The following is a 19,305-nucleotide window of genomic DNA, read 5'->3' as shown; positions in this document are numbered from 1 at the left end:
CATCTCTGGAGTATATTAGCTTCTCAAAAGTTTGGAAGATGACGTAAGAAGTGAGACTGGCTCGTAATTACTGACACATTTTTCGCAGAGAGGCGTAACAATGGCATATTTTAATGTTTCTGGAAAATACCCTGAACTAATGGTGTAAGCAAACATGGGCACAAGAGTGTGCTTCAACCTCAAGGTGAATATTTATCGCAGTTGTTTAGAACAAAATTCCTCGCACGAGGACATTTATCTGTAACCACATTCTGACAGGATGCGACCCAGCTACTTGAAAATACCTCTTCCTTACAGCTTCGGCCACTGATGATGAAACATTCGGTGTTTGTTGAGGGACTCATTAAAGGCACCTCAGATTATTAACACCTGCACTGTCCAATTCGAAAGAGAACCTCCTGCACTGTCGCCATCCATACTGCAATCGAGACGTAAATGACCAAACTGAGTGAACGTACTCATATTCGCGATCAGCCGAAATTCTATGTTGGCTCTGTCTTTCGCGTGGAGTTTTCTGCCAATTGGGCCGTCCTACCACTTAAACTTGGCACATCCCCTCTCATTCTCATTCAGTCTGGCAACAATTCGTTGGGAATCAAAGTGGAATAATAGCATACGCCGAACTGTAGGTAAATAATGTGGTGGGTTTCTGTTCGTTGGTGAGATTTTTGGAATTTGCTTCTCCTCTACGAGAACGACTGTTTACAAAGAAAGAACTTGTACCACCTATACTCTAATATGTTGGATTCCTATCAGGGTTAAAATAACAATGGGCAACGGGCATATACAAAGAATGGCAGCGCAAACGAATACATGATGGTCTTCCTGGTGGAAGGGTGCTGAAAAATCACAGCTGGCAGACACTGGAATAGACATGCCTCATGTACAGGGAAAAACCTGTAAGCAGTCATTCTTCTCACAATATGACCGTAAACAGAACAAGAAGGAACCTTGATCCGTGGTACAACGTCCATAAGCTGACACCGATGCAGACTCGTCGTCGTATTGTGGAAAAAATACGTCGATAACCTACACTGTCAGATTGTGACTGTCTTTGCTAGATAAATCAAATGTGTTTGTGCCTGTGAATAAAGTTTCTATAAATTGACTATCACTGTTGTTCTGCCTTGACAAATATGAATTGTGTCCAGAAGCGTAAAACTATGTCCCACTTACATCTTCTGTAATGATGACGAGAGTGAAATCTAAATCGGACTTGCTCAATGTGCTTTTGGCAGTCTTATCGCAAATTGGATAGGACAGATACTAGTACGTTCTGTACCTGAGAGAGAGCACTACATTTTGATCTGGATGTCAACGAGACATTAAAACTGGAAAAAATGATGGCTGTATTTGAGACAGTGAATAGGAGTAATGATTATATCAATTCATCTTCTCTGTCATTGAAACGACGGTTAAATGACGTGCTTTCGTTCTTGGAGAGTGCGTTAGCTATGTTACCAACACGTGAAATGTTGAGAGTACCCTTGACGGTACTATAACATAACATTACACCTACTAGCCACTGAATTTTTAAAATATTTAGCATTTTTTCATTACCATTAACAGTATCGTAAAATGATTCTTCATCTTCAGTTGGAAGTAACACACTTATGAGAAGACAACACTAATCGTTTGCTGCATGTTTTTCGGTGACAAAGTGCCCTAGAATGAAGCAATTTTGAATGATAAACACTGTGGACTTGAAGTTCATTTCTATTCTCAAAGTACAAACACCGAAATTTGCACTGAAATCGTCCCAGCGTTTTTCTTACGGACTCTGTATACACACGTAGCAGTAAAATATGAGATAGGTCACTTTTCATAGTATTTTACACTTTCGCAGTCAAATTTACGGTGTTTTCCAGCTAAAAAGAATGGAGCACCATTTCAGTATGAAAAGGAACATCATGATCTGACAACGTGTATGAACATGAAGAGATAGCATAAAGAGTACGTACAGACCGGATATATGAAATTTTTACGTGAGTCGTGATATCTAGGTTGAAAGAGATGGCAGCTTAATCAACAATTTGATTCGAATAAATTATGTGTGACCGTGTAGCAGAAACCAGCTAACACGATGAACAGTAACTCAGCATCACAATTTAATGCTACTTGTGTACACAGAGCATCGAAAACAAATATGCTAGGACTTTTCAATGGCAAGCCGGAGTGGCCGAGCGGTTCTAGGCGCTACAGTCTGGAACCGCGGGACCGCTAAAGTCGCAGGTTCGAATCCTGCCTCTGGCATGGGTGTGTGTGACGTCCTTAGGTTAGTTAGGTTTAAGTAGTTCTAAGTTCTAGGTGATTGATGACCTCAGAAGTCAAGTCCCATAGTGCTCAGAGCCATTTGAACTTTTCAATGTTTACCAGTCACAAATATTATTCTACAGTGTTTTACGGTGTGAATAACAATAAGCTTCAAGTTTATTTCCAATGTTTATCATTTACGATTTCTTTCACTGTAGGGCATAACAGTATAGAAAAAAATTACAATATACGATCATAGGCATCTTCAGCTTCTCATAAGCATATTTCCAGGTTTGAAGATGACCTGTCACAGTTCTAAATCAGTTATGGCAGTGAACAAAGAATGATTCACGTATTTCATTAACTGAAGAATGGAAATGGAAAACGTTGTAAGTGTCACTTTTTTTCACAAAACTCGTTTTCAGTGCTATTTATTCTGTTTTGGGTACTCTGTTACAAGTGCCTAAACTTGATCTAGATGACAAACCACAAACAAATTCTTTCATACGTGTGTTAATAGATGGCGCAGCTCTTTTTGCCAAGTTGTGCTTCCCTCTGGATTTCCAAAATTTAAAAGATATGAGTAGTGTTTTTGTTGACTACTGTTCTTCTAGTTAAAAACATAATGTTGTATTTCTGTGCTTGCATTATCGTCAATAAAACGTAGTGCCTCAGTATTAATGGCACTAGTAACAAAATCTGTCTGCTGTTTTGTCGAAAACTGACTTTTTGAGTCCGTGGCTGTGTACAAAATACAAGTTGATCCTTGTAAATAAGAAAACAGCAACCAATCACTATTAATGCTATTTACATTTGTTGTTGTTTACATTAGTTGTTTGGAAAAAAACAAGCAACTGCTGTAAACAACAACAAATACAACATAAACGCGATCAGCCGTCTGATTATGATTCTGTCGGTTGGAAACCAGTGACGGCGCTAATTGTGTAAATAAATAGCATTATTAATAGTGGCTGGTTACTGTTTTCTTCTTTGCAAGAATCAACTTGTAAGAAGTTTCTTATTGACTCACAGAATCAGTAAGTTCTCTGGTATGGCACTTAGAACGTTCTTAATATAAAGTATTTATTTTCTAATTTGTCTCATATTTTTTGCTGTGATGCACTGAGCAACATTCTTCTGTGGTATCAGTTATGCCTTCTCAATATTTTTGGAGTTCAAATTATTTATGTTTTTATGTTTGCAAACAGAGATAAAATGTTTTTTTTTTCATTCTCCTGACAAACGGCTGATCAGGCACTTAGAATATTTTTCCTTTTCCAGTCGAATTTATTGGCTGTTATATATTAAAAGAGTGCTTAGACAACCAAAAAGAAGAAAATAAAGGAAGATTAGGGCTTAACGTCTAGTCGATGGTAATTTTATTAGAGACGGAACACAAGTTTGGAATGGGGAAGGAAATCGGCGGAATCCTTTTCAGAGGAACTATTCCACCATTTGCGATACAGAGAAACTGTAGAAAACATAAATCGAAATGGCGGGACAGGACTTTAAACTCCCGTCTTCCCGAATGGCAGTCCATTGTCTCGCCACATGACCAACTCACTCGGTCTGAAAACACGAGGCGAAAGCAAACGGGTTCTAACAAGGGAACCTTCCCATCGCACCCCCTTCAGATTTAGTTATAAGTTTGCACAGTCGATAAGCCTTGAAAAACTGAACACAGGTCAATCGAGAAAACAGGAAGAACTTGTGTGGAACTATGAAAAAAACAAGCAAAATATACAAACTGAGTAGTCCATGCGCAAGATACGCAACATCAAGGACAGTGTGAGCTCAGGAGCGCCGTGGTCCCATGGTTAGCGTGAGCAGCTGCGGAACGAGAGCTCCTTGGTTCAAGTCTTCCCTCGAGTGAAAAGTTTATTTTCGCAAAGTTATGATCTGTCCGTTCGTTCATTGACATCTCTGTTCATTGTAATAAATTTAGTATCTGTGTTTTGCGACCGCACCGCAAAACCGTGCGATTAGTAGACGAAAGGACGTGCCTCTCCAATGGGAACCGAAAAAATTTGATCGCAAGGTCATAGGTCAACCGATTCCCCCACAGGAAAACACGTCTGATATATTCTATACGACACTGGTGACAGCATGTGCGTCACATGACAGAAATATGTTGTCGACCCACATAACCTGTACACTTGGCGAATGGGTAAAAAGATTCTTCTACCTTGCCCGATTTAGGTTTACTTGTGGATGTGATAATCACTCCCAAAAAAGTGACGGACAGATAATATTTGTCTGAAAATAAAAAATTAAACTTTTCACTCCATGGAAGACTTGAACCAAGGACCTCTCGTTCGGCAGTTGCTCACGCTAACCACGGGACCACGGCGCTCCTGAGCTCATTCCATCCTTGATGTTCTCTATCTTGCGCATGGACTACTCAGTTTGTATATTTTGCTTATTTTTTTCATAGTGCCACACAACTTCTTCCTGTTTTCTCGATTGATCTGTGTTCAGTTTTTCAAGGCCTATCGACTGCGCCAACTTATTACTAAATCTGAGGGCGGTGCGATGGGGAGGTTCCCTTGTAAGTAAGCTAGATGCCTTCAAACAAGCCGTGTTTCTGGCAACGCCTGCAGGTACTCACGCATCGTATGAGCCTTCTGACACAGAGTTCGGCGAGACTGGCCGGCGACTTGAGCGCGCGCGGGGGAGTCCTGGCGTTGGCGTAGACGAGCCGGACGGGGCGCATGTCCAGCGCCTTGGCGTCGATCGGCGGCGGCCTCTCGGCTTCGAAGCTCTTCTCGGACGTGCGAGGGAAGATGACGATGGAGCCGTCGGCGTCCACATTTCCGTACATGGAAGTTCTCCTAACCGTGGGCTTTTCCTCTGGGGCGGTCGCCATCGACTGTCGCCTAGAGTGTACGACTGTTTCGATTCTTTCACACGATGACGTCCTGCTGCCCCTGCGGCGATCGTTGTTGTCTACGGCTGAGGCGTCGGACTCGAGAACGATCCGGCTGTGGGAGCAAGACGAAGACCTCCTGCCGAAGCTAGCTTCCTCGCGGTAGATTACGTCCGGCGCGTCGTCGACGGACAGAGACCTGGCCACTTGCTGGTGGCTGTAGGACGGACGTCTGCCGTCCGGGCTCGCCTCGACTACGACAGCCGGCAGGTCCTCGACGGAGCCGCCGCGACTGGACGATCTCGATCTTCGGCGGGTCGGCATTTCGGAACCGGGCCTCGCCGAGGATCCGGACCGGATAATAGTCGTGTGTCTGACGACCGGTGTGGCGTCCGAGGGGGACGAAGACACGCGTGCCGGGGCGGCAACGACATCCTCGCCGACAGTCAGCTGTGTCGCTGCGGCGCTTCCGGGCTGCGACGCGCACGAGCACTTTCGGACCTTCTCTGCCTCGACGGTAGCGGTCTCGGAGCCGCGTTGTTTGTGGTGGTGATGGTGGTGGTGATGGTGGCGGTGGCAGTCGCGGTGCACGTGCGCGCAGCAGTGGGCCGAGGGCTGCGGCACGGCGTACTTCTGGTCGGCGGCGTCGCCGGGCTTGCGGATGGGCACTCCGTGCGGGCAGCAGGGCGCCGAGCTGCCCGCCAGCACGCTGAGGAACTGCTCGTTGCTGTAGAGCGGCGACTCGCCCGACCACGACGTCGAGCGGTTGCGCAGCCTGAGGAAGGGCTCCGTGCCGCCGCCGCCGGGGCCGGACTCTCCCGCGCCTTCCATCGTCGCCTACCAGCGCATTCGCTTCCCACGGCTCCGGTTACACCTCTCGCACCTCGGAGACGCTACACCCGTGGGCTGGATGGCACCGGACACTGACGCACTACTTCCAGCTTCCACCGACGCGAGTCAGGTCTCCTTTTCAGTCAATCAGTTTTCACTAAAATGATCTCTGTCGAACTGAGCAAGTGTCTGGCTATCATATTTCCTTCTTATTTCAGAGAGATTTTACTGACAGTGGAAAACTGAATTAGTTCGATACAGATAAATGTTTTCAAAATTGAGTTTTATTTTCACTTCTAAATTTCTACTAATGACGGTCAGGTAAATATTACTGTTCCAGTCAATCGATGTATACAGGTATAATCCAAATCGTACGTCCTCCTTCTAAAATGCATCTGTAACTGATCAAATTTCCGCACTGGGTAATGCCAGTCCAATGTAACACAACGTGGAAGTCGGCTTCAGCTCCTTACGGACAAGTTCAGACTGAAACAGGTATGCATCTAAACAAGAAAGCTATATTACTCAACAGCGGTTTAGCGCTGTCCGAAAGATCAACATCGAAGTATGACGGCGACAAATAAGTTCTACATATCACGCACATTCATCGCGGTAGGGAACCAGCACTGCGAAAACACGGAACACTACTTCTCAGAACTGAACACTGAAGACGCACAGATCGTCAGGGAACTGACTGCAGCACAGAACGGAGGGTGGGTTTTCCGCAGTGGTGAGGCTGCAGGTGCAAGAACGGAACAGCAGAGCGGGCCGCCTCCTCGTTCTTGCTGCGCAGACAGCCGCCAGAGATCCCGCTGGTCGGGTCGCCGCTCACCGACTTTCTCCCGCAGGCAGCCGACGTGTGCGCAGCCGCCACTTCCGGGAGTCCGCGCCGACGCTCCCCGACCACCAACTGTTCTTTTCCGCGGACGCGCCCTCCGACACAAATCACGAACGACCAGAACCCTGCATGAGGTGCACGGAGATGCGAGTTGTCGTTCGGGAAGACGGGCGCGGCCGTCGACAGCCGATCGACGGTGTCGGCCGGAACAGCCGCGACACAGGCTGTCAGAGGTACGCGAAAGACGCCAGGAACCTGTACGGTGTGCGCGCTACTGCAGGGGCGTGGGTGCAGCGGTAGAGTGAACGGCGAGCGCGCGCAGCTGTCCCTGCCGTGGCGGCGGCGCGAGGCGGACTGGCGCGTCTGCGCGGAGCGGGCGGCCAGCCGCCAGCCACAGCCACCGGCCGGGCTTCCTGCTCTCAGGCGCTCCGGCTGCGCCCAGCCGCGCCACATACCGCGCCGCCGCTCGCCCGGAATACGCGATCGCGCGCGGCCTCTTTCTTTCTCTCACACCGACACTGGCCGCGCAGCCAGCATTTTGCGGGACTCCATCCTACGCTTTGCCGGCGGGGGTGGCCGAGCGGTTCTAGGCGCTACAGTCTGGGACCGCGCGACCGCTACGGTCGCAGGTTCGAATCCTGCCTCGGGCATGGATGTGTGTCACATCCTTAGGTTAGTTAGGTTTAAGTAGTTCTAAGTTCTAGGGGACTGATGACCTTAGACGTTAAGTCCCATAGTGCTCAGAGCCATTTGAGCCTACGCTCACGTCTTTTTGGCGGTTACCCCTCAACATTTCCTATTCCTTCCCCAAGCCTCGGTACTTTACAGCGGAGCTCACTGCGATATTCCTTTGAGTCATCAGTTCTCTGACTGCTTTGATGTGGCCCACCACGAACTCGCTCCTGTGCCAACCTTGGCTCAAATGGCTCTGAGCACTATGGGACTAAACTTCTGAGGTCATCAGTCGCCTAGAACTTAGAACTACTTAAACCTAACCAACCTAAGGACATCACACACATCCATGCCCGAGGCAGGATTCGAACCTGTGACCGTAGCGGTCGCTCGGTTCCAGACTGCAGCGCCTAGAACCGCACGGCCACTCCGGCCGGCCTGTGCCAACCTCTTCGTCTCATTGTCAGAATAGTACTTGCACCCTACGTCCTCAGTTATATGTTGGATGAATTCCGATCTCTTTTTTCCTCTATAATTTCTACCCCATAACAAAGAGGATCCCAATTTCGCGGTAATTACCCTCTGACGGGTAAAATGAAATATTCTAAGGCACAAAAACAAAGAAATTCAACCGTATTTCGATCACGAAATTAAATTATCTTTAAAATATCATTATTATGCCCACTATTTCGCAAGTAACCATTATTTATCCGGGCGGAAAGGAGCGCCGGTCCCCGGCACGAATCCGCCCGGCGGAGGTCCGGTGAGCTGGCCAGTCTGTGGATGGTTTTCAGGCGATTTTCCATCTGCCTCGGCAAATGCGGGCTGGTTCCCCTTATTCCGCTTCAGCTACACTATGTCGACGATTGCTGCGCGAACAAGTTCGCCACGTACGCGTACACCACCATTACTCTACCACGCAAACATAAAGGCTCACTCGTCTGGTGTGAGACGATCCCTGGGGGGTCAACCGGGGGCTGAACCGCACAATAACCCTGGGTTCGGTGTGGGGCGGCGGAGGGGTGAAGTGGACTGCGGTAGTCGTCGTGGGGTTGCGGACCACTGCGGCTGCGGCGGGGACGGAGCCTCTCCGTCGTTTCTAGGTCCCCGGTTAACATAACATAACCAGTATTTACATTGTTTTCCAATGCTAGCATTAACGCGTGACACATGTGATGAAGGTAACAGCTCGTGAAACGAATGTATGAACATCACCTTCCTCATTTAATCCACCCACTCATACACATTTTGTTCTTTGTACTGTGGATCTACGACAGTAAAATTAAAAACAGACACGTCACATATACTTAAATATCTCATGAAAATGCCTTCTCCGAGTTGTACGTAGTTTGTGCAAAGGAACAGATATTGCTTCATTATTCAACCGAGCGGAAAAATGCTCGTACCGGAGCGCAACAAAATTCGAATTGTTCCTGTTTATTAGAAGACTCAGATTGTAAAGTGGGGTACCACCTGCCTCATTCTACCTTCCTCTGCACCTTCAAAAGTTTTCCCAAATATTGTGACATACAAACATATTCGCGCTTTTTTTAACACGCAACTCACCTCGAACTGTCACAAGCTCCTCTAACTGTAACTCACTCACAGCCTCTAATCCATCGCTGTAAGTTGCTCGTACCCACCCACTCCCAGTTTCCTTTTCTCAATCACTCATTCAGCCCAACTCACTGCCATTCTCTCTTTGTTTCTCTCTAAATGTCACTGTCTTCTGAGTCACAGCCACAGTCCCCTTCGTTCTATCCTACTACCACAGTCTCCTCCTGTCACGGTCACAGTCGCCCCCTTGGCCTTTCTTGTTGCCAATATCTCGTTCCTTCCTCCCTACTGCTGCTGCCTCTTTTCTCCCTCTCTCCCTCCCTCTCTCTCTCTCTCTCTCTCTCTCTCTCTCTCGCTCTCTCATTCTCATTCTCTCTTCCTCTTTCTCATCAACATATCCTCTGTCTCTCATTATCACTGGCTCTCTCCCAGTTCCATTTTCTCTTTATCCCCCGCCCCCCTAGCATTGTCTCCTTTACTCTTTTACTAGTACTGTTCTGTCACTGTCAACTATGTTCCACTGCCACTGTCTCTCCCTCTCTTTCTCTCACACTGCCATTGTCTCGTTCACTCTTTCTAAAACACAACCACTGTCTACTATCTCCCAGTGTCTATTACTTCTGCTTTTCTTTGACTTTGCCACTCTCTTCTTCCTTCCCAGTATAAAAAAAGTGCGAATATGTTCGCATGCAAAAATTTTTGGGAAAAGTTTCAAATTGCTGAGGAAGGTAGAATGACGTAGCTGGTCTCCACTTTTCAGTCAGAGCCTTTCAAATAAACAGGAACATATTCTCTTTTTTTTGTGCCCCGATAGGCGCACTTTTCCGCTGGTTACTTTATTTTCACTGCTGCAGCAGCGCATGTAACTCATACGAAAAGAAATGTATTCGCAAGTAAAACATAGTTTACTAATAAGAAATTGAAATACTACAGCGCCGGCCTTTGTGGCCGAGCGGTTCTACGCGCTTCAGTCCGAAACTGCGCTGCTGCTACGGTCGCAGGTTCGAATCCTGCCTCGGGCATGGGTGTGTGTGATGCCCTTAGGTTAGTTGGGTTTAAGTAGACTAAGTCTAGGGGACTGTTGACCTCAGATGTTAAGTCCCATAGCGCTTAGAGCCATTTGAAACCATTTATTTTAAATACCACGAAAATAATTTTATACCTGAGGCCGGATTTTCCATGCCAAAAAAATTTTTGCATGTGCTTCGGTACTACAACATGCGGTTCGCACTTGATAAATGAGGCACTTAACAGCATATTTCTCCATGCCACGTCATTTTTTAAACTACGTTTTCGCCTCACACCGAATTGACGTGGTTTTTACGTATACAAGTAGGGTAACTTTGAACGACTGTATCTCGGGAACGGGTAAACATAGCAAGAAAATTTTCGATCTTGTTCGAGATCTGGATCTAAGAAATACACTGTAAAAATTACAGTCTTTGAGGTGCATAGCCGTCTCGGAATCCAGGCTGGTTTTTCGTACCCAAAAATACGTTTTTCGGATGATTCACGATAACGGATGCAGATTTTAGAAAACGGGGAAACGGGTCTTCTAGGTAAATGCCTAGAGAACATACCGTTAAAATTTGAGCAATTTTATGCAGTTATTTAATATTTAGATTTCGCCTCATATCGGATTTTAGGTGTCGAAGTACAATAACTTAGAACCTCTGTATCTTGAAACGAATTAAGATATCAAGAAAATTTTCAAAGCTATTTGAGATCGGGATCTTAGGAATATATGGTAAAAATTTCAGCCATTTGCTTTGCATAGCCGTCTTGGAATCATCGACTGCGTTTTAGTCCGGTGTTGACGGCGAAATTGTAGTAAAAAAAATCTTTTTGCTGTTTTCAGAGGAACCGCCCATGAACTACGACTAATTGTGCCTCCGTAAGTCCCATCAAGTCCACTGTAGACCACACCAAATGCAAAAAGAACCAACCGATTTGCTCCGTTTGTCTAAGCAGGGGGGAGTGTGTAACATTCATAATTTGACTCTGTACTGTAGGATAGTGACACTAACGCGATCCCTCTGTTGGGTATAGCCCAAGGGCTACCCAAAAGCCTTGACCCTGCCTTTTTACCACCAACAGAACCAGCGGTATGAGCACCAGAAAATTCAGTTTTTATGAGTTTTGGAACGTATTATGTGCACATGCTGTCGCATCCATACCGATTCGTAACAGACAAACGAACTAGTTGACAGCACAACCCAACAGTAACTGTGGACTAGCTACTACAGGCCGTATAAAAGAAAAATCATCCGATTTGGTACGTCTACATTTCCGAAACTGATAAAACATACACAATGAATTTTGTTTTTTGATGAACGGAGAACTAGAAAGTTTTTTTTTTTTCCATACCATTTATAGGAATTCAATATGCCCCTCTTAAGATGCACGGCATCGTAGTGAAACTATGGCGGATGCGATCGACGTCTGTGTCAGATACTCGGGGACAGCCTGGCGACTTGCCTTTACAAAAACAACCTGTTTCTAGGAGTTGTTCATGCCATCGAGTAATGCTCTATGCTTTAGGAGGATCTATACCATACCTAGTATGAAAGTCACGCTGAACAGTTATTACTGACACGCACTACGCAAATTGTAGGACACAAAACGCTTTCTGTTGTCCCGACACCATTTTTACTAGAACTAAAGTGGGTGCACACCACTGCTACCCAGCGGTAACCATGTAAAACTCGAGAGTTTGCTCTTTCCAACAGTACGTTGTTCACGCAAATATCTCAAATAACAATTAGTTACGATTTTTTAAAATCTGATGATTCTTTTTGATACACCCAGTACATTGCTGCAGGTCCTAAATAGCATTATTGCTGTTATTATTATTATTGTTATTATTATTAGTGGTAGTGGTCAGACGCAAAACATTGACTGTTTGAAATCTTCCAGATGAGAGGTAAGGAGTCCAGCAATCATGTTATTTACAAACAGTACGTATAGCGCACACATTTTAGCTTGGTTGCTGATACAGGGTGTGGGTGAAGGAAGTCTTGCTAGATAGAGGAGTTACGCGGAGAAAGCTTGTTTTGTAATACGTGTCTGCCCTCAAGGTGTAGAGTTAAGCTTTCTTTTCTCAGAAGGAGTTGTAGGCAGCACTCGCAATACACTGAGACCTGCTTAATTATTTTATAAGTAAAGGCTGAAAGAAGTAGGCAATCTGCTTTGTCGATATGAGCTCTCAAAAACAATTACGCTGTCATCCCTGAGGTAACTTAACCTTATGATCATAAAATATGGATCAAAACAACTAACATAAATCAGTGATCTAATAATGAAGAGTTTATCTATTCTTCATGTCACCCCAAAAAAACATTATCATTAAATATAGAAACACAAACTAAAAACTATATAAAAGTAAAATGTTAAGCTCTATAGGGTCTTCTCGTCATAAAGAAAAATTTCAGGCTTTTGATTCAAAAGTTAAATTAAATAATTTATTAAGAGACAGTTGATTTCTCGTCAAGCCATTCATTCCAGCCACTAATTAAGAGATTAATGATTATGGTACCTTTGCACGGTCAAAATACCGCCATTATTCCAGTCCATGCCACGTCGTGTTGCGGCACTTTTGCGTGCTCGCGGGCGGCCCTACACGATATTATGCAGGTGTACCAGTTTCTTTGGCTCTTCCGTGTATTTATTCATTCTGCACATATTAGTGGTGGCTTGTATACCCTGTATACGTTGGGCTTCTCAATTAGTAAGTAAATAAAAAAACAATTCCCTTAAAAGTGTAGAATTCGTTGGTGCTCTTCAGTAGCAGCGCAACTCTTCTGACATCAGGTCAAGGGAGCAGAGAAAGCTCGTGAATGTCACTGACGTAGATTTGCGTACGATTTTGGAAAATATTCTGCGTTCCACTATTATGAAACGCCTTGAAGCAATAGATATACTGACACACAACCAGCACGGATCTAGAATGCATCATCACTATAAAACACAGCTAGATCTTTAGTCACTCATAGTTGAGTGCTATCGATAGACATATCAAGCTGATTCAGTAGTCCTAGATTTTCAGAAGCCTTTGACAACTTTCCTCACAAACATCGTCTCATCAAATTGCTTGACAATGCAATATCGTCTCAGCTGTGCGATTGGATTCGTGATTTCCTGTCAAAAAGGTCACAGCTTGTAGTAATTGACGGGAAGTAATCTAGTGAAACCAAAGCTACGTCTGGGGCCTACAAGGAATCTATATAAACAATTTAGGAAACAATCTCAGTAGCCCCTTAGTCTGTTAGCAGAAGATGCTGTTATGTACACTCTATTACAGTCAGATGATCAAAACGAATTTGCAAAATGATTTAGACAAGATGTACGAGGGGTGTGAAAAGTAGCAATCGACTGTAATCAATAAAAACTATGAGGTCGTCCGCAAAAGTACTAAAAAAATTACGCTAAACGTCGGTTACAGGACAAACATACAAATCTGAAAGCTGTTAATTCAACTAAATACCTAGAGATTACAATTACGAACAACTTCGGTAGTAACCATCACCCAGAAATGTAGTGAGGAAGGCGAACAGACGACTGTGTTTTATTGATAGAACACTTAAAATATGCGACACATCCACTAAAGAGACTGCCTACACTACGCTTGTCTGAGCATTGTTGCGCAGTATAGGATCTTCACCAGACAGGATTGGCGGTGGATATCGATAAATTTCAAAGAATAGCAGCTCGTTTTGTAATATCGCGGAATAAGGAAGAGAGTATCACATGTAAGATACGCGAGTTGGAGTGACTTAATTAAAACACAGGCGGTTCTCGTTATGGCGATATATTTTCACGAAATTTCAATCATCAGCGTTCTCCCCCGAATGCAAAAATATTTTGTTGGCACTCACCTATATAGGAAGAAACGACAGTCCTAATAAAGTAAGAGAAATCACAGATCGTAAGGAAAGATTTAAGAGTTCATTTTTCTTAAGTGCTATTCGAGAGTGGAATGGTCGAGAAATAGACTGAGAGTAATTTTACGAACCCCATGACAAAAGCTTAGTGTTAACTGCTGAGTAGTCATGTAGCTAAAGGTGAATGAAAGCTGGGAAACCTCCATAGATAGTGAAAATAATATAATTATTGCTCTTCCGAAGAAGGCAAAAGCAATAATGTGAAAATTATACCACACCCTGTTTAGTGGCACGTACACAGAAATACTCACGAGTGTACTGTGTTGAGTACTGTCGTACCGTCTTACACTGGAAATTTGCCGGCTGGAGTGGCCGTGCGGTTCTAGGCGCTGCAGTCTGGAACCGAGCGACCGCTACGGTCGCAGGTTCGAATCCTGCCTCGGGCATGGATGTGTGTGCTGTCCTTAGGTTAGTTAGGTTTAATTAGTTCTAAGTTCTAGGCGACTGATGACCTCAGAAGTTAAGTCGCATAGTGCTCAGAGCCATTTACACTGGAAATTTAATGTGGCGCGTAGGCACTACTAATTTGTAGTGAGGCATTATCATCTGCTGCGAGCATTAAGGAGCCAGCAGTTAGTTGTACAGTAGTCCAAGTCCGTAGCGATACAATGACGGAAAGAGACGCAAAGAACGTTCAGCAGAACGTGGCAACGCTTTTGGTAGTCATACGAGTTTTGTTGCTATATGAATTACGTACTACGAAGAATCGCATGAAAGTACTTCCTAGAAGTGTGTTTGATTCGGTAATAGTTGTAAAGTATTGCAGCCTATAATGATACGGTGTTTTTGATTACGAATCCTTATTATTGATAAACTTAATTTCAACAAACTCATTTGTGCCTCTGAGGTAGAAATTCGTTATCTGGCAGTACGTCTCTGGCAGTACGTCTCTGGTATTTATAAGTTCAGGGCTAGATAAAAAATATTCAGAATTTACGTGTTCAATTACTATAGCAATTACATTCTTATTTTCTTCTTTTTCTGGCCTTTATCTCGTATCTTCACGGTCTGGTATCTTCACGCGGTTGGATTGTTAATTCGATTTTGCAATGTTAGTGGTAGAGAGTTAACGGATGTTCTCCGTGTCACCAGCCCTCTCTTCCCCTCCCCGTCCCCATCCATCCTTCCCCCACCCTCCCCCTGTATTGTATTGACAGTAGAGAAGCACTAACATCAGAATGGGTCGCTCAGGAGAGCTCTGTGACTTCGAACATGGACTAGTCATTGGAAGTCGTATCCCCGCGTATCTATGGTTCAAGTGGCTCTGAGCACTGTGGGACTTAACATCTGAGGTCATTAGTCCCCTAAAACTTAGAACTACTGAAACCTAACTAACCTAAGGACATCACACACATCCATCCCCGAGGCAGGATTCGAACCTGCGACCGTTGCGAGGTTCCAGACTGAAGCGCGTAGAACCGCTTGGCCACAACGGCCGGCCGTATATCTTTACTGTCGAGTATTTGCATGGCGCAACTCATGCATCAGGGACATTTCAACACTTCTAAAGTTATCCAAGTCGACTGTTGGTGATGTGACTGTACAGAGGAAAAGCGAAGAAACGATTACAGCTAAACCAAGAGCAGGCGGATCTTACGTACGAGTACTGTCGGATTGAGACCGTCGAGCGTTGCGGAAGGTGGTTGCGAAAAGTCGCATGAGATCAGTGGAAGGAACCACTCATGAGTTCCAAAGCTCCACGGGCAGCCCAGCACCATCGCAGTGGTCCCTTGTAATTGTCTGATCACACAGTTCATCGCTTAAAATATTTGAATGGCTACTAATTGCTACCAACGCTAAGGTGATTACGTTACGTAGATTAGAAAAGGCGCTAGCTTTTAAGCAACTACTGTGACAAGTCTCTTACTTGAGCGCGAAAAAACAATAATAATCAATTTGAAAACTTTTATAGACAAACTGGAGAATATCGTCAACTATTTGGCGTATACCAGCGTTTGATCCTCACTAGGCTGTTTACGATAACAAATAATTTACAAAAATGGTTCAAATGGCTCTGAGCACTATGGGACTTAACATCTATGGTCATCAGTCCCCTAGAACTTAGAACTACTTAAACCTAACTAACCTAAGGACAGCACACAACACCCAGCCATCACGAGGCAGAGAAAATCCCTGACCCCGCAAGGAATCGAACCCGGGAACCCGGGCGTGGGAAGCGAGAACGCTACCGCACGACCACGAGATGCGGGCAAATAATTTACCTCCCTGATCACTGCGTGTTCTTCTCGGGACACACATTATAGTGGTACGACATACGGTTCTCTACAACAAAACTGCCTTTTCCTTGAGCGATAAGTTGTAGCAGGCCGATGTGGCCGAGCGGTTCTAGGCGCTTCAGTCGGGAACCACGCGACTGCTAAGGTCTCAGGTTCGAATCCTGCCTCGGACATGGATGTGTGTGATGTCCTTAGGTTAGTTAGGTTTAAGTAGTTCTAAGTCTAGGGGACTGATGACCTCAGATGTTAAGTCCCATAGTGCTCAGAGCCATTTGAACCATTTGATAAGTTGTATTCGAAACGTAAAGAATATCTCGAAAGAGGCTGCCTGAATGTCATACCGAAATGAGAATGACTTGTGCGCACATAGGAAATCTTGTGTTGTTCCCTGAGAGGTGTGATACTGTAGGCTGAGTATTAACTATTAGTCATTTACTGTTTGTCGTGGGTGACGCAAGTGTGTTCTTTGAAGGAAACTGCACAAACATTCACGCTGATCGCGATAATGTTCCCAGCCGGTTCAGAAATTGATAGCTTAATAAACATAAAAATTTAGTAGCTTTTGAGAATAGATGTGAGGCGTTACAAATGGCATGAGTTGCGCCATACAAATACTCGGCAGCACAGATATACGGGAATATGACATGTAACAAGAATGTATGTTCAGTCGTGGGTAAAGCAGACTTCGGTTCGTTGGTAACCTGTTGGAAAACTGCAGGTCGGATACGAAGGAGACTATTTACGACATACTTGCACGACCTGTACTGGAACTTTACCCGAAGACATGAGGTATAAGGTTGGCTCAACGTATGTGGATAACGGGTCGTCTTCGGACTACCACTCTTTCCTCTGCTTTCATGAAGGACTCCACCTCTTGGTCGATGTGGTTACTATTAACGGAAAGCTTCCGATACAAGCGCCGCGTCAATTTAAAACTAAATCTCAAATTTTCATGGAACATTACGACTATCGTTCATCACCAGGAGATAAATATCTGGATTCCAGCTGTTTCTTACGTAAACTTATACGATTGGTTGCTGGAGAACATCTGAAAATGGTATCAAAAGCTTATGTGACTGTACGAAAATTTACAGTGCTCTAACGGCAGCCAGATTTGTATCTCCTGATGACGAAATTAGTTCTAAAGATCAGGTTTAACTTCAATTTGAGTCGACGTACGCACCGAGCGCTTCGTTAAAAGTTGCTGCCTCCAAAAGCTCCGTAATCGTGCAATACTTACCGTCTGCGTTCTGTTTTTTGCTTCTCTAAGAAATAGCTGTACCTTTTTAGATAAAAAAAGTGTCCATTCCACTACATTAATATTCCATCATACCTTTCTTTCCATTGTCGAACCACAGTCTTAGGTCATGTGGAAACTGATCACTTGTTTCCGAACGTACCACTATCTTCCGAGATGATAATACTGTATTGTCTGCCGCTAGTTACATTCAGAGCTTTGATAACCAAGCGGAATAACTTTAACGCCTTCCTCGGTACGCCGAGGCATGGACTCAAGTCGTTGGAAGTCACCTGCAGAAATACTGAGCCATGCTGTCTCTGTAGCCGTCCATAAAGGCGAGAGTGTTGCGGTGCAGGAGTTTGTGCACGAATTGACCTCTTGATTATGTTCCATAAATGTTAAATAGGATTCTTGTCGGGCTATCTGGGTGGTCAAATCGTTCCTTGAATTGTTGAGAATGTTCTTCAATCCAATCGTGAACAATTGTAACCCAGTGACATGGCGCATTTTCATCCATAAACATTCAATCGTTGCTTGGGAACATGCAGTGCATGAATGGCTGCAAATGATCTCAGAGTAGCCGAACACAACAATTTCCGTGAATGATCGGTTCCGCTGGACCAGGGGACACAGCCTTTCCATGTAAATACAGCCTACGCCATTATGGAGCCACCACCAGCTTGCTTGTTGACAACTTGGGTCCATGGCTTCGTGGGGTCTGCGCTACACTCGAGCCCCTCATCAGCTCTTGCGACTGATATCTGGAGTCATCCGACCAGGCCACGGTTTTCCAGTTGTCTAGGGTCCAACCGATATAGTCACGAGCCCAGGAGAGTCGTTGCAGTCGCTGTCGTGCTGTTAGCAAAGGCACTCGGTTCGGTCATCTGCTGCCGTAGCCCGTTAACGCCAAATTCGCCGCACTGTCCTAACGGATTCATTCGTCGTACGTCCTACATTGATTTCCGCGGTTATTTCACGCGGTGTCGGTTGTCTGTTAGCACTGACAATTCTACGCAAACAACACTGTTCTCGGTCGTTAAGTGAAGATCGTCGGCTACTGCGTTGTCCGTGGTGAGACGTAATGCCTGAAATTTGGTATTCTCGGCACACTTTTGACACTGTGGATCTCGGAATATTGAATTCTCTAAAGATTTCCGAAATGGAACGTCCCATGCGTCTAGCTCTAACTACCATTACGCGCTCAAAGTCTGTTAATTCTCGTCATGCGGCCATAATCAAGTGGGAAACCTTTTCACATGAACCACCTGAGTACATAAGACTGTCCCACCAATGCATTGCCCTTATAACCTTGTGTATGCGATACTATCGGCTTCTGTATATGTGCATATCGCTGTCCCATCAGTGTATTAAGTACCTGCGAGCGATTCTATTATAGACTGGGTCACATTTCACCCTCCGGGACCGTTTCACCTCCTACACCGTCATCATTGACGAAATTAAGGTCTGCGTTGGATTGCGAATAGTACAAAAAACTCTCCTCAGGTTGCTACCTGTTGACAGTGACGTTGCAGTTTCTTCGGATTTAGATGTTAAGCTCGGTGGCATCCGTGGTGCTTTATGAGAGTAGTAGTTTGGGTGCCAGCCCCCAGTTTCAGCATAACCCTTGTTTTCACTCGCATAATCATCCATAAAAACGAAACAGGTCACTACACTGCACAGTGCAATCATTCATCATAACTGTCCCGAGCCGGCCGCGGTGGTCTCGCGGTTCTAGGCGCTCAGTCCGGAACTGCGCGACTGCTACGGTCGCAGGTTCGATTCCCGCCTCGGGCATGGATGTGTGTGATGCCCTTAGGTTAGTTAGGTTTAAGTAGTTCTAAGTTCTAGGGCACTGATGACCACAGATGTTA

The 19,305-nt window shown here is 45.1% G+C and overlaps 1 protein-coding gene across 1 annotated transcript in view; it reads right to left on the bottom strand.

Moving 5' to 3' along the window:
• The window catches only part of LOC124776994 (unconventional myosin-XV-like), a 465,068-nt gene extending 460,101 nt beyond the window's left edge, over positions 1–4,967 (bottom strand). Inside the window, exon 1 of the mRNA XM_047252242.1 lies at positions 4,862–4,967. Coding sequence (XP_047108198.1) covers positions 4,862–4,966 — 105 coding nt within the window. The 5' untranslated portion in view covers position 4,967. The remainder of the gene's footprint in view (positions 1–4,861) is intronic.
• Positions 4,968–19,305: the final 14,338 nt, after the last annotated feature.

This window comes from Schistocerca piceifrons, chromosome 2 (assembly GCF_021461385.2).
Source record: "Schistocerca piceifrons isolate TAMUIC-IGC-003096 chromosome 2, iqSchPice1.1, whole genome shotgun sequence".
Classification (NCBI taxonomy): Eukaryota; Metazoa; Arthropoda; class Insecta; order Orthoptera; family Acrididae; genus Schistocerca; species Schistocerca piceifrons.
This window is presented reverse-complemented; position numbering and strand designations above follow the sequence as displayed.